Here is a 19,355-nt window from a genome sequence, read left to right as displayed (position 1 = left end):
CTAACACTGCACATCACTCTGAACACACCATCCCCACTGTCAAATGTGGTGGCAGCATCATGCTCGGGGGTGCATCTCTTCAGCAGGGACAGGGAAGCTGGTCAGAGTTGATGGGAAGATGGATGGAGCCAAATACAGGGCAAACTTGGAATAAAACCTCTTGGAGACTGCAAAAGATTTGAGGCTGGGGCGGAGGTTCACCTTCCAGCCGGACAACGACCCTAAACATAAAGCCAGGGCAACAATGGAATGGTTTAAAACAAAACATATCTATGTGTTAGAATGGCCCAGTCAAAGTCCAGATCTAAATCCAATCGAGAATCTGTGGCAAGATCTGAAAACTGCTGTTCACAAACGCTGTCCATCTAATCTGACTTAGCTGGAGCTGTTTTGCAAAGAAGAATGGGCAAGGATTTCAGTCTCTAGATGTGCAAAGCTGGTAGAGACATACCCTAAAAGACTGGCAGCTGTAATTGCAGCAAAAGGTGGTTCTACAAAGTATTGACTCGGGGGGGCCGAATAATTACGCACACCCCACTTTGCAGTTATTTATTTGTAAAAAATGTTTGGAATCATGTATGATTTTCAATCCACTTCTCACAATTACACCACTTTGTATTGGTCTTTCACGTGGAATTCCAATAAAATTGATGCATGTTTGTGACACAGGGGCGTAGCAATAGGGGGTGCAGAGGTAGCGACCGCATCGGGGCCCTCGGGCCAGAGGGGCCCCGAAGGGTCCACCCTTCATCACAGTATTAGCTCTCTGTTGGTCCTGTGCTGGTAATAATCACTTTTATAGATGCTTTGAATAGTAGTAATCCTTAAAACACTGTTCCCAATCCCCTTCTTGCAACTCTGACTCTGTGGTTGTCTTTGGCAGGTTTTGGTGCGCCAAATCAATTGTTATATATAGAGTGCTTGGGGGGAGCCCCATGTAAAACTTGTACCGGGGCCCACAGCTCCTTAGCTACGCCACTGTTGTGACAGTAATGTGACAAAATGTGGAAACCTTCAAGGGGGCTGAATACTTTTGCAACCCACTGTACATGTCCTCTACGTTTCACTTTTCACTTTTCCTCCGCTTCTAAATCTGCATACACATGAGATAAAAAAAATCTTTGAAAAGCGAAGAATGAACAAGCGATATGCCAATAGTTCATTTTTGCAATGGACCTCCAAAGACCACAGATATTTTTCCCTCAGCCTTTCAAATTCATCCCGGTGGTCGATATGGTCTGCCGACAATCGTTTGTATTTTCGCAAAAGTGTGTAAGAGATCGCCTGATATTTCTTAACTTTTGTGTGCATGTGAAAAGAAGGATGTACACAGACTGCAAATGCCCTTTTTTCATCTTTTGCATGAACCGATAGCTTGCAAATGTACAGCAGAGGGGGGCTGGTGGTCTGTGTGCCCGGGGGGGCTTTTGAAATACCCATTAAAAGGCCCCTTTGGCTATGAAAAATAAGCCCCCCCCCCATCAAGATAAGCTCTGCCCACCACCTGTGGGAAGACCCACCCACCACCCATGGGAAGCTCCTCCCCATCTGGGACACTCTGGGGTAAGGAGGCTCCATAAGCAGTGTACCCCAACCCTGTCCTCAAGGCCCGCCAACACTGCATATTTTGTATGACGCCACAGAGGTAGTTTATCAGCTCTGCTGCAACACTATGGGCTTGATTCACAAAGCGGTGCTAACTGTTAGCACGCCTGTGAAAAACCCCTTAGCACGTCTAAACGAGCTTTTCGCGCATAAAACTTTATGCGCACACTGCGCAGGCCGCTCTGCGCGAAGTGCCCATTAAAGCCTATGGGACTTAGCGTGCATAAAACTTTACGCAAAGTTAGCGCGCGATTTGATTAAGAAATCCTAACCTACTTAGCACCCTGGTTAGCACGTCTAAAGACTTTAGACGTGCTAAGTAGGTTAGCACCACTTTGTGAATCAAGCCCTAATTATTCTGCCTGTGCTTATTTGTGGTTTCCTGTAAAACATGCACTGTTGGTGGGCCCGAGGACCGGGTTGAGGAACTCTGCATATAGGATTCCTAGTGTAACCATCTCTGCAGCTGTGTGGGAGCAGGTAAGATGGTGTCTCCCTGACAGCAATGACCTCTCCCCTCCCCCAGCATTCACAGTGACCTCTCCCTTCACCTAGGACTCATACTGACCTCTCCCTCCCCAGCATTAGCACTGCAGTGATCCTGCCTCCACCAGCACCCACAGTGACCTCTCCCTCCCCCAATGGCACCCTTCTTGTCCCCAGCAGCACCCATAATGACCTCCCTCAGCACCTAAACTGACCTCTCCCTCTCCCAGCACCACAGTGACCTCTCCCCCAGCACCCCCAATTACTTCCCCCTTCCTGCAACACCTACACTGTCTCCTGATCTCTACTTCTCCCAACTTCCACCCACACCCCTTCCCTACATAGTTGGCACCCAGTACTCACATGACACCAAGTACCTGCACCTGGGCCTGACATTGCACCCAATACTCACACCTGCATACAGCCTCCACATGGCACCCAATATCTGCACCAAGCACCCACTTAACCAGTACCCGCACCCAAAGTACCTGCATTTAAAACCCATGTGACACCCAATGCCCACCCATAGCCAGCACCCACATGACACTCTGTACCTGCACCCAGAACCCACATGGCACCCAGCATTTCCATTCAGCACCCACATGACAACCAATACCCCCTAGCCAGAAACGAGGAGGGGGGACTGTGCGGCCACCGGTGACAGGTCCGACTGACTCCACACCATTGAATGCAGCCAGCGCTTCTGTGACTGAATGTGTGTCAAGCGGAGGGGCTCAGGGGTATGGTTTGGGACAGTTTAAGAGGGGGGGGGGGAGTTAAGGTCACATGTCATTGCAGGGCAAGGCAAGGTGGTTTGGGGGGGGAGGTCCCCCACCACTTGTAGGTACTACTGTGCATTTGGGGGGAGAGGCGAGGCCCCTTTTTTAAATTTGAGCACCACCCATTTAAAGGATACCCAAAGTGACATGATGAGATGGACATGGATATTTACAATGCCAAGCACACTAATAACTATGCTGTGTTCCTTTTTTCTTTCTCTGCCTGTAAGAGTTAAATATCAGGTATGTAAGTGGCTGACTCAGTCCTGACTCAGACAGGAAGTGGCTACAGTGTGACCCTCACTGATAAGAAATTCCAACTATAAAACACTTTCCTAGCAGAAAATGGCTTCAGAGAGCAGGAAAGAGATAAAAAGGATCAATAGATCATAGATTTTTAGCTCTGGCATACTTCAATAAATGTGTATTTGAGCAAAAACATTAAAACAGTTAAAACTTAAAAGTAGAATTAAACATAAAACAAAACTGTGGAATATCTTAAAAAGTCATTTTTAGGAAAAGGAAAATAGATTCAATCGTTTATTTCATTAGTTTATTTTCGCTTCAGGTGTCCTTTAAGGACCCTCTGCACAGCCCTGATGTACAGCATTGTTAGAACGATTCATTGTTCAAAACTTCCTGATGAACCAATGCGGTAGATTGATTCCTTGTTTTTTACAGATTTATATCTGCCGTGTGTAACCAGCTTAACATCATCACATACACACATCCAATTTTATCACTTTCTCATAGTATGGGAGTTTACATACACTATCTGTTCATAGTATTCAAAATCTTTTTTGCCCTCATACTACATGGAGGTGGTAGAATTAGACAATCAATGGCAAATCAAAATTGGATGTGTGTATGCACCCAAACCCTGAAACACACTTTCAATGATGATTGGCCAATCACTGACCAATTTTACCACCTCCATGTAGTTTGAGGGCCAACAAATATTGAATACTATAAGTAGATTGTGTAGCTAAACCATTATACTACAGGGAGGTGGTAACATTGGTCAGTAATTGGCCAATCATAACTGAAAGTGTTTGCTAGGCTTAACAGATCGATTTTAAACATTCCACACACAAAGTATTCCCACAGATATCATACAGACTGGAAGACATTGCAATTGTTAGCCTGCCACATACATACAATTTTGATTGGCAAATCACTGGCCAATTTTTTCACTGTTATGTAGTAGGAGGGTCAACAGATTTTGAATATTATTAAAAGATTGTGAAGGTAAGCTCCCATATGACACAAAAGTGATAAAATCGGTCAATGATTGGCCAATTAAAATTGCATGTGTATCAGGCTTTATGTGAGCCACTCACAGACCGTTAACGTTCCGAACTGGCAAACGACCGAGACAACCCCAGCTGAAATGCTGATGGAGATTATGACTCAACGCATCCACGGCAACCTCTGATTTCAGAAGGATCTCGGCACAGATGTGACCGAAATGAATCAAAATCGCTGTCCTGTGTAATAAAACAATCGCTCCACCACCTGATTACATCAGTATATTCAGCCTATACCGATCTCGTTTTCAAAACATGCTACCTTTGGAAAAAAAAATCAATCGATCATGATTGATCATTTCAAGGGAAATCAATACACTTCAGACAGATCCTTCATGCAAATTGTTTCCTCAAAAAGATCAAACTGTGTCTGGTATCCTCGGGACAGTATAGACCGTGTGCCAGACACAGCCAGAGAGTAAATGTGACATCCCCTAATGCCTAGTACACACCATACAATTTCCCACCAGATAGACTGGTCAAATCGATAAATCATCGATTCGACATGTCGATCTAATGCGAAATTGCATGGTGAGTACCAGGCACTAGAAAGCATATATACACCTATCCCTGTTAACAAGTCATCTATATCCTAAGATATTCATATGTCTACAGCAGATAAATACCACATTCATGTAATGAGCTAATTGCAAATTTCATCTTATGAAACATCAATCTTCTAGGGGATTTGGCATTCTACCTGTTTTACCTATTTAAAGGGAACCTAAACTGAGAGGGGTATGGATGTTTCATTTTAAACAATACCAGTTGCCTGGCAGTCCTGCTGATCTCTTTGGCTGCAATAGTGGCTGAATCACACACCTGAAACAAGCATGCAGCTAATCCAGTCTGACTTCAGCCAGAGCACCTGATCTGCATGCTTGTTGAGGGACTGCGGCTGAAAGTATTAGAGACACGGGATCAGCAGGAGAGGCGGGCAACTGGTATTATTTTAAAAGGAAAAATCCATATCCTTAGTTTAGTTTCCCTTTAATCTCCTTTTTCACTTAATACTCAACTATGACTTATCCCTTAAAGGGAACCTGAATTGAGAAAAATATGGCTGCCATATATATTTCCTCTTAAACAATTCCAGTTGCCTGGCAGCCCTGCTGATCTATTTAGCTGCAGTAGTGTCTGAATCACACCAGAAACAAGCATGCAGCTAATCTTGTCAGATCTGACAATAATGTCAGAAACACCTGATCTGACTGCAGCATGCTTGTTCAGGGCCTATGGCTAATAGTATTAGAGGCAGAGGATCAGCAGGGCTGCCAGGCAACTGGTATTGCTTAAAGGAAATAAACATGGCAGCCTCCATATACCTCTCTCTTCAGGTTCCCTTTAAGGTGTCCATCAATGATACAATCTAAGGTACAATAATTTCCTCAGATGCAATCTTTCAATTAGATTGGCAGCATTGTTAAGTAAATGGAAGGTGATTATCGATTATTCCCATAAATGGGTCGCTTAGGGCGCGTTCTCTCTTCAGATATGGTTGTGAAATCCAACATTCCGATCCACAAAATTCTGCATTCCAATCGACCATAGAATTGTTTCATGTTGATTTTTCTGCATATACTGCATGGTTTTCTGTACAATTTGGCTGTAAAAAAAAACTGATTGGATGATCACATCTGAGGAAAGTATTGTTCCATCAATGGGCACCTTTATTTGTACATTTTCACCACATTTGCATTGTACGACAGTCTACTGAAAGTATCCAGGCAAGGTTAACCCTTCTGCTGCATAGATTTAGGAAGATTGTACAATCAAGATTGTATCATCAAAGGGCATCTTTGGGTCATGGTTTGGACAGACGACCTGCAGACCATCAGCTGCTGTGGCACTACAAGTCCCAGCAGGTGCAGATGCAATTGCATCTTGATGATGTTGAATATATACGGAACGGTCTATTAGATCAATAAGGATTGCCGTAACTAGTCAATTTCCGATTTCCAATGATTGATTTTTATCGGCTGGCAACAGTTGACAGGTAAAAGTTGCCCATTAACAGTACAATATTTTCCTCAGATGCGATCGTTTGATCAGATTCACAGGATTGTAAGCAATCAAAAGGTGATTACTGATTGTTCTCTTAAATGAGTCGATAAGGTTACTTTCTCTCTTCCGTTACGATCATAAAATCCAGCATTCCGATCTACAAAATTCTGTATTCCAAATCGACCATAGAATTGTTTTTCACCACGATTTTCTCCACCTCCTTTGTGGTTTTATGTACAATTTGAGTGTAAAAATCTGAAAAAAACATCATACCGCTAATCAACGCCTTAAAACCTGGTACACACTTTCAATTAAGATTGGCCAATCACTGACCGATTTGACCTCCTCCCGGTAGTACGAGGGTCAACAGATATTGAATACTATGAGCAGATTGTATAGATAATCCCTCATACTACATGGAGGTGGTAGAATCGGTAAGTGATTGGCCAATTATAATTGAAAGTGTGTACCAGGCTTAAGTTGCCATCGGTGTCGATCGATGGAGCTGACCACTGCCGTTCATGCCAATTCGAAGTATTAACAGATCGCTCAGACTTGGCCGTTTATTTAGGCAGTTCCTAGCAGCTGGGGATGTCGGTCTCCCCTCCAGCGGTCGACCCTGGGCGCCACGTCTCGCGGCAACCCGTGAACCGGCGAGGCACAAAGTGATGCTAAAAAAAAGAGAGACATAGAAGCCACTTACTTCTTATTTCCACGCTCTGTGCAGACTCTTCTCTGGGCGGCAAGGCATTGTTTGACGGTGTCTGACTATCGCAATCAAGAATGGAAGGGGGTATAAATAAATAGGCTCAGCAGACGGGGTGTAGAAGGAATCCACTCAGTGCCAAAACCGCCCCAAAGAAACTGGACCACAGGCAGGGCTGACTGACCAAGAGAGGATGGAGGTGGAAAGTGACAGCAGAGAGAGCAGCTACTGTTGCGGAGGGGAGGGAAGAGTGGGGGGGTTTAGGATCCTGGTTGAGGGGGGGCTGGGAGGGTGAGTGATGGAGGGGAAGGGGGGGGGGGCTCAATCTGGAACAGAAAAATAGAAAAGGAGCTGTAGAGAGAAGTACAATGAGCCAGCATGAGAGGAGCACTGCTGTGTGGAGATGGAAAAATCTCTCAGTCAGTCAGGCAGGCAGAAGAATGCAGGAGGGACAGCAGAGAGGGATAATAGGGAGGAAGCAGAGGCTGGTGGCTCCAGGCTTGAGAGAGAAGAACAAATGAGCAAACACCTGCCTGTTCACACAGCTACTGAGTGACTGAGGAATCCTGACTGTGTGTCTCCTCCGCTCCCATCACCCCCTGCCCAGATCCCTGTGAGGCTGAGCGAGGCGGCGGTCTGCTGTCTATAGAGGCGCAGAGATGGGAGCCGCACACTGCCGCCGTTCTCAGCATTATTATGTCATGCGTTATCAAAGGGCCATGTTAAAGGACCACTATCGGGAAAAATCATAACATGTAAACCTGCAAATAAGAAGTATGTTTCTTCCAGAGTAAAATGAGCCATACATTACTTTTCTCCTATGTTGCTGTCACTTACAGTATATAAAGCTGAGAGAACTGACAGGTTTTTGACTTGTCCATCTCATGTTCATGGGGATTCTCAGCATTTAATTTATTCTTTACAAAAGCACTCCCTGGCAGGGGCGTAAATAGAGATCACTGGGGCCCCCTGCAAAACTCTGGGTGCCCCCCTACTCCCCCCTCAAAACAGAAATTGGAAAGACAGGCCAGACAGGATATAAAAACAAACAAACAACAAAACATACTTCCAGTATAGGTAGCCTGGTATAGCTGCCCCCAGTATAGGCAGCCTTGGTATAGGTGCCTCCATTATAGGTTGCCAGCTATAGGTGCCCCCTGTATAGGAAGCCAGGTAAAGGTGAACCAAAATAAGTAGCCAGTTATAGGTGCCCCAGTATAGGTAGTTAGGTATAGGTGCCCCCAGTATAGGTAACCAGCTATAGATGCCCCCAGTATAGGTAGCCGGGTATAGGTGCCCCAGTATAGGCAACCAGCTATAGATGCCCCCAGTATAGGTAACCAGCTATAGATGCCCCCAGTATAGGCAACCAGCTATAGATGCCCCCAGTATAGGTAACCAGCTATAGGTACCCCAGTATAGGTAACCAGCTATAGATGCCCCCAGTATAGGTAGCCAGCTATAGATGCCCCCAGTATAGGTAGCCAGCTATAGATGCCCCCAGTATAGGTAGCTGGGTATAGGTACCCCAGTATAGGTAACCAGCTATAGATGCCCCCAGTATAGGTAACCAGCTATAGATGCCCCCAGTATAGGTAACCAGCTATAGATGTCCCCAGTATAGGTAGCCAGCTATAGATGCCCCCAGTATAGGTAGCCAGCTATAGATGCCCCCAGTATAGGTAGCCAGGTATAGGTGCCCTTAGTAAAGGTAGCCAGTTATAGTTGCCCCCAGTATAGGTAGGCAGGTATAGTTGCCCTCAGTATAGGTAGTTAGGTATAGGTAGCCAAGTATAGGTGCTCCAGTATTGGTAGCCAAGTGTAGGTGCCTCTAGTAAAGAGTAGCCAAGTGTAGGTGCCTCTAGTATAGGTGGCCAGTTATAGGTGCCCCCTGTATAGGAAGCCAGGTATAGGTGCCCCCAGTGTAGGTAGCCAGGTATAGGTGCCCCCAGTATAGGTAACTGTAATGGTTGGGTGTAGCAACTCAGATGTCTGATTATATGGTGATCTGCAGAATCACCAATAATGCTAGTATAGCCAAAAGGGTGCTAAGAGTGTACTGCTTGGTGCAACCGTAATGTAATAGTTTGGCGAGACCTAACCAGAGGGGCTGGTGAAGTACAATCAGTACACTGACTGTATAATAGCGTACAAGCCTCAGCAAGCTGGAGATACTGATACTGAAGAGATAGAATCTCCCGAGGAGCGGGTGAGTCAGACTGTACTGCAGCCTAGTGATCACCTGAGGAACAGGTGATTAAGATGGTACTGCAGCCTAGAGGACACCTGAGGAGCAGGTGATACAAACAATACTGTAACTAATGATCACCTGAGGAGCAGGTGATTAAGACTGTACTGCAGGCTAGTGAATTCCTGAGGAGCAGGAGTTACAAAGAGTACTGCAACTAATGATCACCTGAGGAGCAGGTGATTCTATACTAGAATCCCTCACCAGAAGCTAGGCCCACTGGCGAGGACAGAGTGGTCCGACAGGCTAAGTTCGGCAACAGAGAGGTGAGTATCGGTACAGATTCGTGAGGCAAAAGGATAACGGGTAAACAGTCAGAGGTTCAGCAACAAGTCAGATAGGCAGAAGTACAGAATCACTGAGCAGATGCAAGGTCAGAGTATAGCCAGAATCATACACAGATAATCAATAACAATATAGCAATATCCTAGTCTAGGTGTGAAGTCCTTGGTTTCAACACCTGGGATCTAGACTAAGGTCTAAGCGCTAAGGCTCAACACACACCATACAATCTTGGTTGTTTAATCTTACCACTTTCATGTAGTATAAGAGCTTATCCAATCAATCATTCAGGTTATTTTCAATCTGTTGGCCCTTATACTACATAGATTTGGTAAATCTGTACAACCAAGATTGTATGGTGTGTGTTGAGCTTAACACTAAAGTATTCACGACAGCAGACGAGGAAGGTCTGAAGCCCGAAGGCTTAAGAAGCAGAGGAGACCCCACAGGCACGCCCCCCGCAATCAGCCAATCCGGGGCGCCATGAGTCTCCTCTGACGTCAGCCGACCAGCAGGTCAGCTGACGCCTCTCCTCCTAGCATAAAGGTCCTGTCTGTGCGCCCGCACGCGCGAGACAGCGACCTTATGGGCAAAAGAAAGCCCCATCCTCGGGCAGGAGCACGGGAGCAGCTGCGGCGGCGGTGCTGTTCGCCGCAGCTGTCGCCCCCCAGGTTACATCCGTCCTCGGCGACCCAGATGCCGGAGGGAACGGGCAGAGACACGGAGGCAGCTGCGGCGGCGGTGCTGTTCACCGCAGCTGCTGCTATATTTGTTACAGTAACCAGGTATAGGTGCCCCCAGTATAGGTAGCCCGGTATAGGTGCCCCCAGTACAGGTAGCCTGGTATAGGTGCCCCCAGTATAGGCAACCAGCTATAGATGCCCCCAGTATAGGTAGCCTGGTATAGATGCCCCCAGTATAGGCAACCAGCTATAGGTGCCCCCAGTATAGGTAGCCAGGTATAGGTGCCCCCAGTATAGGTAACCAGCTATAGGTGCCCCCAGTATAGGTAGCCTGGAGGGGGAGCAGCAGTAACACACTGCGGCGGGGAGGGGGGCAGATTCCCCCCCCCCCCTCACCTCATGCGCTTCAGTGTCCCCCCCCCTCCATAATTAGAGCCAGGCAGGGAGTCTCACCTTACTTCCGTGTTCCATGCGCTGGATCTTCTTGCACATGGTCTTCTCTGTCTCCGCCGCTCACTCTTTACTTCCGCTAATCAGGAAGACTAGCGCACGTGAAGATCCAGCACATGGAACGCAGAAGTGAGGTGAGTCTCCCTGCCCGGCTCTAATTTTGGAGGGGTGAGCACTAAGGGCCCAAGGTGAGGGAGGTGGAAGTAGGGCCCTCCTCCCCACGGCTGTGTGTGCCCGCTGCTCCCCCCTCCCACATTGCACCCTGCCTGCAAAAATAGCCCTGTGCAGGCCCCAGAGTTGTGGCCCCCGCCCAGGCGTCTCCCCCCGGGGCCCATCACAGTTGCATCCACTGCAGGGGTGATTGTTATGCCCCGGCTCACTGAAAAGGATCTATGCAAAGATGTAGGCCGCCCCCTACCTGCTTGCACACTATGTACATTTGGACAGAGCAACCGCCATTCACTAAGTGCTTTTGAAAATAAAGAAACCACTGAAAATCTCCCATGAGGAGATGAACTAGTCGAAAACCTGTCATTTTTGTCAGATTTCTACTACTCTACTTTTCTACTTGCTACTGTAGGTGACAACAACGTAGGAGAAAAGTAATTTGTGTCTCATTTTACTCTGGAAGACACATTCTTCTTATTTGTATGTGTTTTACATGTATCTAACATTTTACAATTTTTTGGCGACAGTGGTCCTTTAAATCTACTGCCTCGCTATAAGTGATGATATATCGACTATCCATCTGGTCAGGCAGGATTTTAGCGTCTCGCGTCTCCTCTAGCCTCCAGACCGCCTCATAGACTCAGCTTCCGTATGCTATAGCTCCGCCCTACCGGTTTCGTCACAGCATGTGACTCATCAGGGGCTACTGACAGCTTGTTTGCCGAGTCCTTAAATCCACCTCCCCCCTTCATTATAATATTACGTAGTGCCTGGGTGTTACCCATTGCCCGGATTTCCGTGAGGCTGGCTGCCCGTTACTTGCCAATACTCAAACATTATGTCAAAGCGCAAACCTAACTAATACATTACCTTCCCGGGATCAAACTTATACCTCCAGTTCCAAGCGAAGATTCCCCTCTCCTCACCCACGGATATAATTCCCTTAATTTCAACCCGTCCTGTCTCCCATACTCCATCTCCGGACGCATGCGTACCCTGTCATCCACACCGTCGATCGATATGGGCGCATGCGCATATCCAGGGGCCTCATATGTTTGCTTCCGCTTGCGTTCCATCTACTCCACTCCCGCCCCACTCTCTATCCATCCCACGCCTGTCAACCCTTCCTTATTTGCGTTCCATCTACCGGCCATTTTAAGCAACACCCAGGACTACACTACCCCCTGCAGACAAATGTCTGCTATGGCCCGTACATAAAATCCTGAAACCTTTCAGATTACGATGGTTCACATTTATATACTTATCCCCTCCCCTAGCCACTCTGACTTACATCAAATCTAACCTATATATAACACAACCAATTCCTATATTTTACCACTAATTATTAACACTATACGTGTTAATCCCTGCACTGATCCCTACTTCCATATCCTCCACCATAAGAAAACATCCTATTTTTTTACCACCAAGATTGTCTCACTATTACTGTACCTGGTATATATTATTATGACCAGTAAAAAACCTTTATATATAAATCCACATGCCTAAGTGCATAATACCCCTCTCTTACTTTGTGACTACTATGAGTTTAAATACATGTATCCGATATATTCCATATTACATACCTTGTGCATAAACATATATACTCCTATACTCCTGTGATTTATGGTAACATTACAACTCAAACAAAGAACCAACAACTTAGAAAAATCAACGCGTGTTATTACATTTTGATGTATATCTTATCACTCATTCACATATCCATTGTGTTCATGGTATATCCCTTTGTGTACACTATATAACACTCATACTATATCACATATCATTTTATATTTTATATTAAGTGCCCAATCAGTGACCCCCCCCCCCCCCCAAATTCTAATCCCCTTATCAATATTCCACGTGACCTACCCCCATTCCTTATACATATATGGCCCACATGTTACGTAGGCTATTATTTTCCGAAACCAATTGATTTATTTGTACAGTGCTCTTCCACCTGTTCAACAAATATCCCAATACCCACTACTGTATATACTTTTTAGTTATTACTCTATTTGTATAGTGCTCTTCCACCAGTTCAAAAAGCAGATATCCCAATACCCTCTACTGTATATACTTTTTAATCATTAGTCAAGAAACAGTTGATATCAAGTTCTATATTCTATCCACCAGGTTTCATAGTTTGTAACTTATATATCCATTTTGTTTCAATCTTACTAATTTCTCTTAGTCTGTGACATCCTCTCCAATGTGGATCCAATTTTTCTATTCCACAGTACCTCATAAACTTGGGATTTGATTGGTGTTTTTCCTTAAAATGTGAGGAAACACTATGATTTTCATGGCCTTTGCTTATTTTATATATATGTTCTCCAATTCTTTGTTTAAGTGGACGCGTAGTCCTCCCCACATACTGGAGACCACACTGACACCAAATCAGGTAGACAACATGGTTACTTGTGCATGTAATAAAACTGTCTATTTTATACTCCATCTGATTTTGATAGGATTTAAAGGTGGTAGTCTTTTGAGCCAAGCCTCCTTCACATCCCCTGCAGTCCCTGCACGGGAAGAATAAATTTTTTTGCCAACCCTGTAATTTCCTCCTCACAGGGGGGTCCACACAGCTTGGGACCAACTGGTCCTTTAAATTTGTTGCTCTCCTGTATATAAATTTGGGAATGGGTGGTAGAAGTTTAGTTAACTTGGAGTCACTCATCAATATATTCCAATTATTCTTAAAGATTTTTTCCACCTTTCTATATTCCATCGAAAAGTCTGAAATAAAGGCCAGATTAAACTCCCCTTTGTTGGCCAAGTTGGTTCTTGGCTGCAGTAATGCCTTTCTGTCAGCCTCACCCACATCACGTATGGCCTGATTTAACATATCCTCCCGGTATCCTTTTTCCAAGAACCTATATTTAATCACATCTGCTTGTTTATAAAAATCCTCTACTTTGGTACAATTCCGTCTCACTCTCATTAATTGGCCCTTAGGTATGGCCTTAATCCAGGATGGGTGATGACAACTACCCACAGGGATATACCCATTTCTATCCGTCTCTTTGAAATGGCACTTCGTGACCACACCTGGTGTGTTTTTACCAATTTCCAAGTCCAAAAATTGTATTTTTCTTGAACTGCATTCAACAGTGAGTTTTATATTGGGGGCTATACCATTAATTTCCTTAATGAAATCTTCAAAGGAGCCACGATCTCCTGACCAGAAAATTAACAGGTCATCTATATACCAGGTACAGTAATAGTGAGACAATCTTGGTGGTAAAAAAATAGGATGTTTTCTTATGGTGGAGGATATGGAAGTAGGGATCAGTGCAGGGATTAACACGTATAGTGTTAATAATTAGTGGTAAAATATAGGAATTGGTTGTGTTATATATAGGTTAGATTTGATGTAAGTCAGAGTGGCTAGGGGAGGGAATAAGTATATAAATGTGAACCATCGTAATCTGAAAGGTTTCAGGATTTTATGTACGGGCCATAGCAGACATTTGTCTGCAGGGGGTAGTGTAGTCCTGGGTGTTGCTTAAAATGGCCGGTAGATGGAACGCAAATAAGGAAGGGTTGACAGGCGTGGGATGGATAGAGAGTGGGGCGGGAGTGGAGTAGATGGAACGCAAGCGGAAGCAAACATATGAGGCCCCTGGATATGCGCATGCGCCCATATCGATCGACGGTGTGGATGACAGGGTACGCATGCGTCCGGAGATGGAGTATGGGAGACAGGACGGGTTGAAATTAAGGGAATTATATCCGTGGGTGAGGAGAGGGGAATCTTCGCTTGGAACTGGAGGTATAAGTTTGATCCCGGGAAGGTAATGTATTAGTTAGGTTTGCGCTTTGACATAATGTTTGAGTATTGGCAAGTAACGGGCAGCCAGCCTCACGGAAATTCGGGCAATGGGTAACACCCAGGCACTACGTAATATTATAATGAAGGGGGGAGGTGGATTTAAGGACTCGGCAAACAAGCTGTCAGTAGCCCCTGATGAGTCACATGCTGTGACGAAACCGGTAGGGCGGAGCTACAGCATACGGAAGCTGAGTCTATGAGGCGGTCTGGAGGCTAGAGGAGACGCGAGACGCTAAAATCCTGCCTGACCAGATGGATGGTGATATACAATGCTATGTTTGTTTTTAATCATGTACGGGCATTACTTGCTTTCTTAATCTAAGTATTAAAAATAGGTTTTACACATGGTCCGCTCTTCTAAGTTTGCTTTTAGATAAAGTCCATGTGGAAGTGCTCTGGTGGCAGTATTTGAACGCTGGATTAAGCGTGAATTTGGTGAGCAGGGACATAAAGGGGGGGGGAGCGCCTGAGACCCGCAGGTGGTGGGCCCCTTTTCTGTATTGTCACATCCTGTACGCAAATGAATGGCTGTCACTTCAGGGTGATATAATAGAAGTAAAAACAGGTTGCACTATATTTGTTTTCTTTATCTTTTAAGGTGTTTTCTTGCAGCACAGCCTAGGGATGGCATTGTGTTCTTTGGAGGAAGTGATCGCACTACTATAAAGTGAAGTGGATTTTGTGCAGATTGGTAATCTGGAAGTGGAGCGATCCACTATATTGAGATTTGGTACTTTTAATATAGGATTGTGACCTTAGTGAAGGGATAAGCGCAGCACTACAAATTGAACATTCAACTGATATATCGACTAAAGTCTGGTACACACTTTCAATTATGATTGGCCAATCACTGACCAATCTTATCACCTTCATGTAGTATGAGGGGTCCACAGATTTTTTAATACTATGAGCAGATTGTGTAGGTATTCCCTCATAATACATGGAGGGGGTAAAGCGATGTACCAGAGGAAGTGTATACCAGGCTTAAAGAGGAACTGTAACGTGAAAACGTCCCCTGGGGGGTACTCACCTCGGGTGGGGGAAGCCTCCGGATCCTAATGAGGCTTCCCACGCCGTCCTCCGTCCCTCAGGGGTCTCGCTGCAGCCCTCCGTACAGCGGCAACGTAAATATTTACCTTCCCGGCTCCTGCGCAGGCGCTCTGACGGCTGTCGGCTCCGAAGTAGGCGGAAATACCCGATCGCCGTCGGGTCCGCTCTACTGCGCAGGCGCAAGTCTCCCGGCGCCTGCGCAGTAGAGCGGACCCGACTGAGATCGGGTATTTCCGTGTAGTTCGGAGCCGACAGCAGCCACAGCGCCCCCGCTGGAGCCAGCAAAGGTAAATATTGAAGTCACAGTCGGCACAGTCGCCGGCTGTTCGGAGGGCTGCAGCGAGACCCCCGTGGGACAGAGGACGGCGTGGGAAGCCTCATTAGGATCCGGAGGCTTCCCCCACCAGAGATGAGTACCCCCCAGGGGCGTTTTTTAATGTTACAGAGTCTCTTTAAGGGTGCATACACAGATCCAATTTTGATTGGCCAATTGCAAACAGATTATTGAACACCATGAGCGGATTGTGTAGGTAAGCAAGTGAAAAAGCAGAGGCGTAGCTAGGGTTTTGAACGCCCGGGGACAAAGACAGTTTTTGCGCCCCCTTCCCGGAGAAAATGGGTGTGTGGTCAGTGGCGTATCTAAGGAGCTATGGGCCCCGGTGCAAGTTTTACATCGGGCCCCCCAAGCACTCTATACATAACAATTGATACGGCGCACCAAAACCTGCCAAGGATTTCCACAGTGTCAGAGGTGCAAGTAGGGGATGGGAAACAGTTTAATGATTACTACTATTTAAAGCATCTATAGAAGTGATTATTACCAGCATAGGGCCAATAGAGAGCTAATATTGTGCTTGAGGGAGGGCCCCTCTGACCCAAGGGCCCTGATGCAGTCGCTACCTCTGCAACCCCTATTGCTACGCCACTGGGCGTGGACATGGAGGCCACCATGTGTGTAGCCAGGGAGCCCACCCTGTAGGTAACCAGAGAGGCCACCTTTAGGTAGCAAGAGAGCCCCCCTCCCCTTTAGGTAGGTAGAGTAACACATCTATGTACTCTGTAAAGTGCTGCAGAAGATGCCAGTGCTATATAAATACATAATAGTAATACAGCACGGTGGTGTAGTGGTTAGCGCTCTTGCCTTGTAGCTCTGGATCCCTGGTTCAAATCTTAGCCAGGTCGACATCTGCAAGGAGTTTGTATGTTCTCCCCATGCCTGTGTGGGTTTCCTCCGGTCACTCCGGTTTCCTCCCACATCCCAAATACAGATAAGTTAATTGGCATCCCTCTAAAATTGGCCCTAGACTACAATACATACACTACACGATACATACATAGACATAGGACTCTGGTAGGGATTAGAATGTGAGCTCCTCTGAGGGATAGTTAGTGACAAGAGTATATACTCTGTACAGCGCTGCAGAAGATGTTGGTGCTATATAAATACTAAATAATAATAATACTGTAGGACACTATACTATGACAATGACAGGATTAGATTGTGAGCTCCTCTGAGGACAGTGAGTGACAGGACTATGTACTCTGTAAAGTGCTGCAGAAGATGCCAGTGCTATATAAATACATAATAGTAACACTGTAGGACATTACACTATGACTATGGTAGGATTAGATTGTGAGCTCCTCTGAGGACAGTCAGTGACATGACTATGTACTCTGTAAAGTGCTGCAGTAGTGCTATATAAAGACATAAAAATAAAATGATGGGATATGACACTATAACTATGGTAGGGATTAGATTGTGAGCTCCTCTGAGGACAGTCAGTGACATGACTACGTACTCAGTAATGTGCTGCAGAAGAGGTCAGTGCTATATACTGTGAATACATAATAATCTGGTAGGACATTACACTGTGACTATGGTAAGATTAGAGTGTGAGCATCTCTGTGGACAGTCAGTGATGTGACTATGTATTCTATAAAGTGCTGCAGAAAATGTAAGCATTACATAAACAATACACAATCTATAATAAAACCCCTGTGTCCCTTCGTCACGCTGTCCCTGTGTAGCTGGGTCCGTGCTTTTTGCTACTGCGGATGTGCACAGCACGGACCCAGCCTCACAGAGACAGGAGGACGGGGCCAGGGAGCCGAGCACGCGTGGCAAAAAAACAGACCTAGAGCCCGTTTTTTAAACAGGCTTAGGTCTGCTAGTGATGATAATAATAATATAAAGGTGTCCATACATAAGGTGACTTGGTGGCTCCACCATCCGATTTGATTATTATAATTGGATCCCATGAACATGCTCGATCGACGATGCAACCAATTTTAAATTGGTTGCATGTATTGGGCGGACATGTTGCAAGATGTATGGCTGACTTTCTCGAACGGGTGTGCCGTGGTAACGGCATGCAATATTGGGCTGAGCGAAAAATGTGACAGAACCCCCATGCACTGTTACCACTAATGTAAAATGCTCACCCCCAGCGCAGTATACTTTACCTGTCCATCACTGGCTCCGTCAGCACACACGCGCCCCATGTGGTTGCCAGCATAACGTGGGCGCGTGTGTGATGTTACGCATGCCACCACGTATAAACGAGGGACGTGTGTATGTGGATGGAGCCCAGAGCTAGCAGGTAAAGTATACTGCACTGCAGGGGAACATTTTACATTGGGGAACCGCACCAGGGGCGGCGACTGCAGCGTCACAGTACCGATTTCATGCTGAAATCGATCGAGAATCAGCCTGTGGTGTATGGGCAGGCAACAGATCTCTCTCCGATCAGAGAGAGATCTGTCTCTTGGTCGATCAGCCTATACATAGTCTGACATATGGACACCTTAAATGGTTAACATGTTGGCACTATGCATTAGTACACATGCATTACATGACTGTATATGCCAATAAAAGAGTTGCTTAGAACAATGATTACCTGTCTATACTTACTCTAGTGTTTAGTGACCCTAGATCTGGTCACTGAGGCTGCAGAAGAAGGGGGAGGGCTGTGCAGGAGGGGGAGACTGTCAGGGAAAGTGGATATTTACTGCTGCTAGGCAAGGGGGGCTGCCTAGGGGGACAGTATATGCCGTTTGTCAGGAATGCTGTTTGGAGCTCAGCTAGAGCCAAGGGACTGACCCAGGACAAGGGGAAAGCATAACATCAGCGTGTTAGTGTAGAGAGCTGGCCTGGCAGCTGAGGGAGAGAGAGATGCACACTGACAGGACAGAGCAGAACCCCTATACATGCTGCGTGCAGCTATGTACATAGATACATCCCACCCCACACTCCCCCCTCCCGCATATCTACCTGTCCATCCACAGAGCTCACTCCCTTGAATTACCCGGTCTCCTCTGCTCAGCCAGCCCCGCCCCTGGAGAGGGGAGGGGGCGCTCAGCCGCTCACGAGGAGAGAGAAAGTGCAGAGTCTGGAGGAGAATGACTGTGCGAGTGTGCGGAGACTTGTTATTACAGTCACTCTGCTCAGTCTGTTGCCAGCTCTGCACTTAGGATTCTGCGCCCTTGCTCTCCTCCCGCCCGGGGGCAAATGTACCCCTCTGACCCCCCCTAGCTACGCGTCTGTGAAAAAGTACTATCAAAATTATTCTGAGTATTTTCTTGCTTGGTATACTTTTTTTCCCTCTCTTACTACTTTCTTTCAGTAAAGTTCCTTTTTAAAGGGGAACTGAAGTAAGAGGTATACAGAGGCTACCATATTTATTTACTTTTAATCAATACCAGTTGCCTGGCAGCCCTGCTGGTCTATTTCTCTGCAGTAGTATCTGAAT

General features: G+C 46.1%; 1 protein-coding gene and 1 long non-coding RNA gene across 3 annotated transcripts in view; one reads left to right on the top strand and one right to left on the bottom strand.

The window, feature by feature from the left end:
* The window catches only part of LOC137571009 (potassium channel subfamily K member 2), a 214,511-nt gene extending 195,446 nt beyond the window's left edge, over window positions 1-19,065 (bottom strand). The window contains exon 1 of one of the 2 annotated variants that reach the window (XM_068279704.1): window positions 18,878-19,065. Coding sequence is in view for 1 of the 2 variants with exons in the window: in XM_068279702.1 (XP_068135803.1) it covers window position 6,885 (1 nt within the window). In the remaining variant the exon portion in view is untranslated. Of the gene's footprint in view, window positions 1-6,884; window positions 7,079-18,877 lie in introns of those variants that run through there. The other variant, XM_068279702.1, reaches the window with a different exon arrangement.
* The window catches only part of LOC137571010 (uncharacterized), a 221,325-nt gene that overhangs the window by 29,820 nt on the left and 172,150 nt on the right, over window positions 1-19,355 (top strand). The gene's annotated exons all lie outside the window — the stretch shown is intronic.

Source organism: Hyperolius riggenbachi, chromosome 4, assembly GCF_040937935.1.
Source record: "Hyperolius riggenbachi isolate aHypRig1 chromosome 4, aHypRig1.pri, whole genome shotgun sequence".
NCBI classification, from domain to species: domain Eukaryota; kingdom Metazoa; phylum Chordata; class Amphibia; order Anura; family Hyperoliidae; genus Hyperolius; species Hyperolius riggenbachi.
This window is presented reverse-complemented; position numbering and strand designations above follow the sequence as displayed.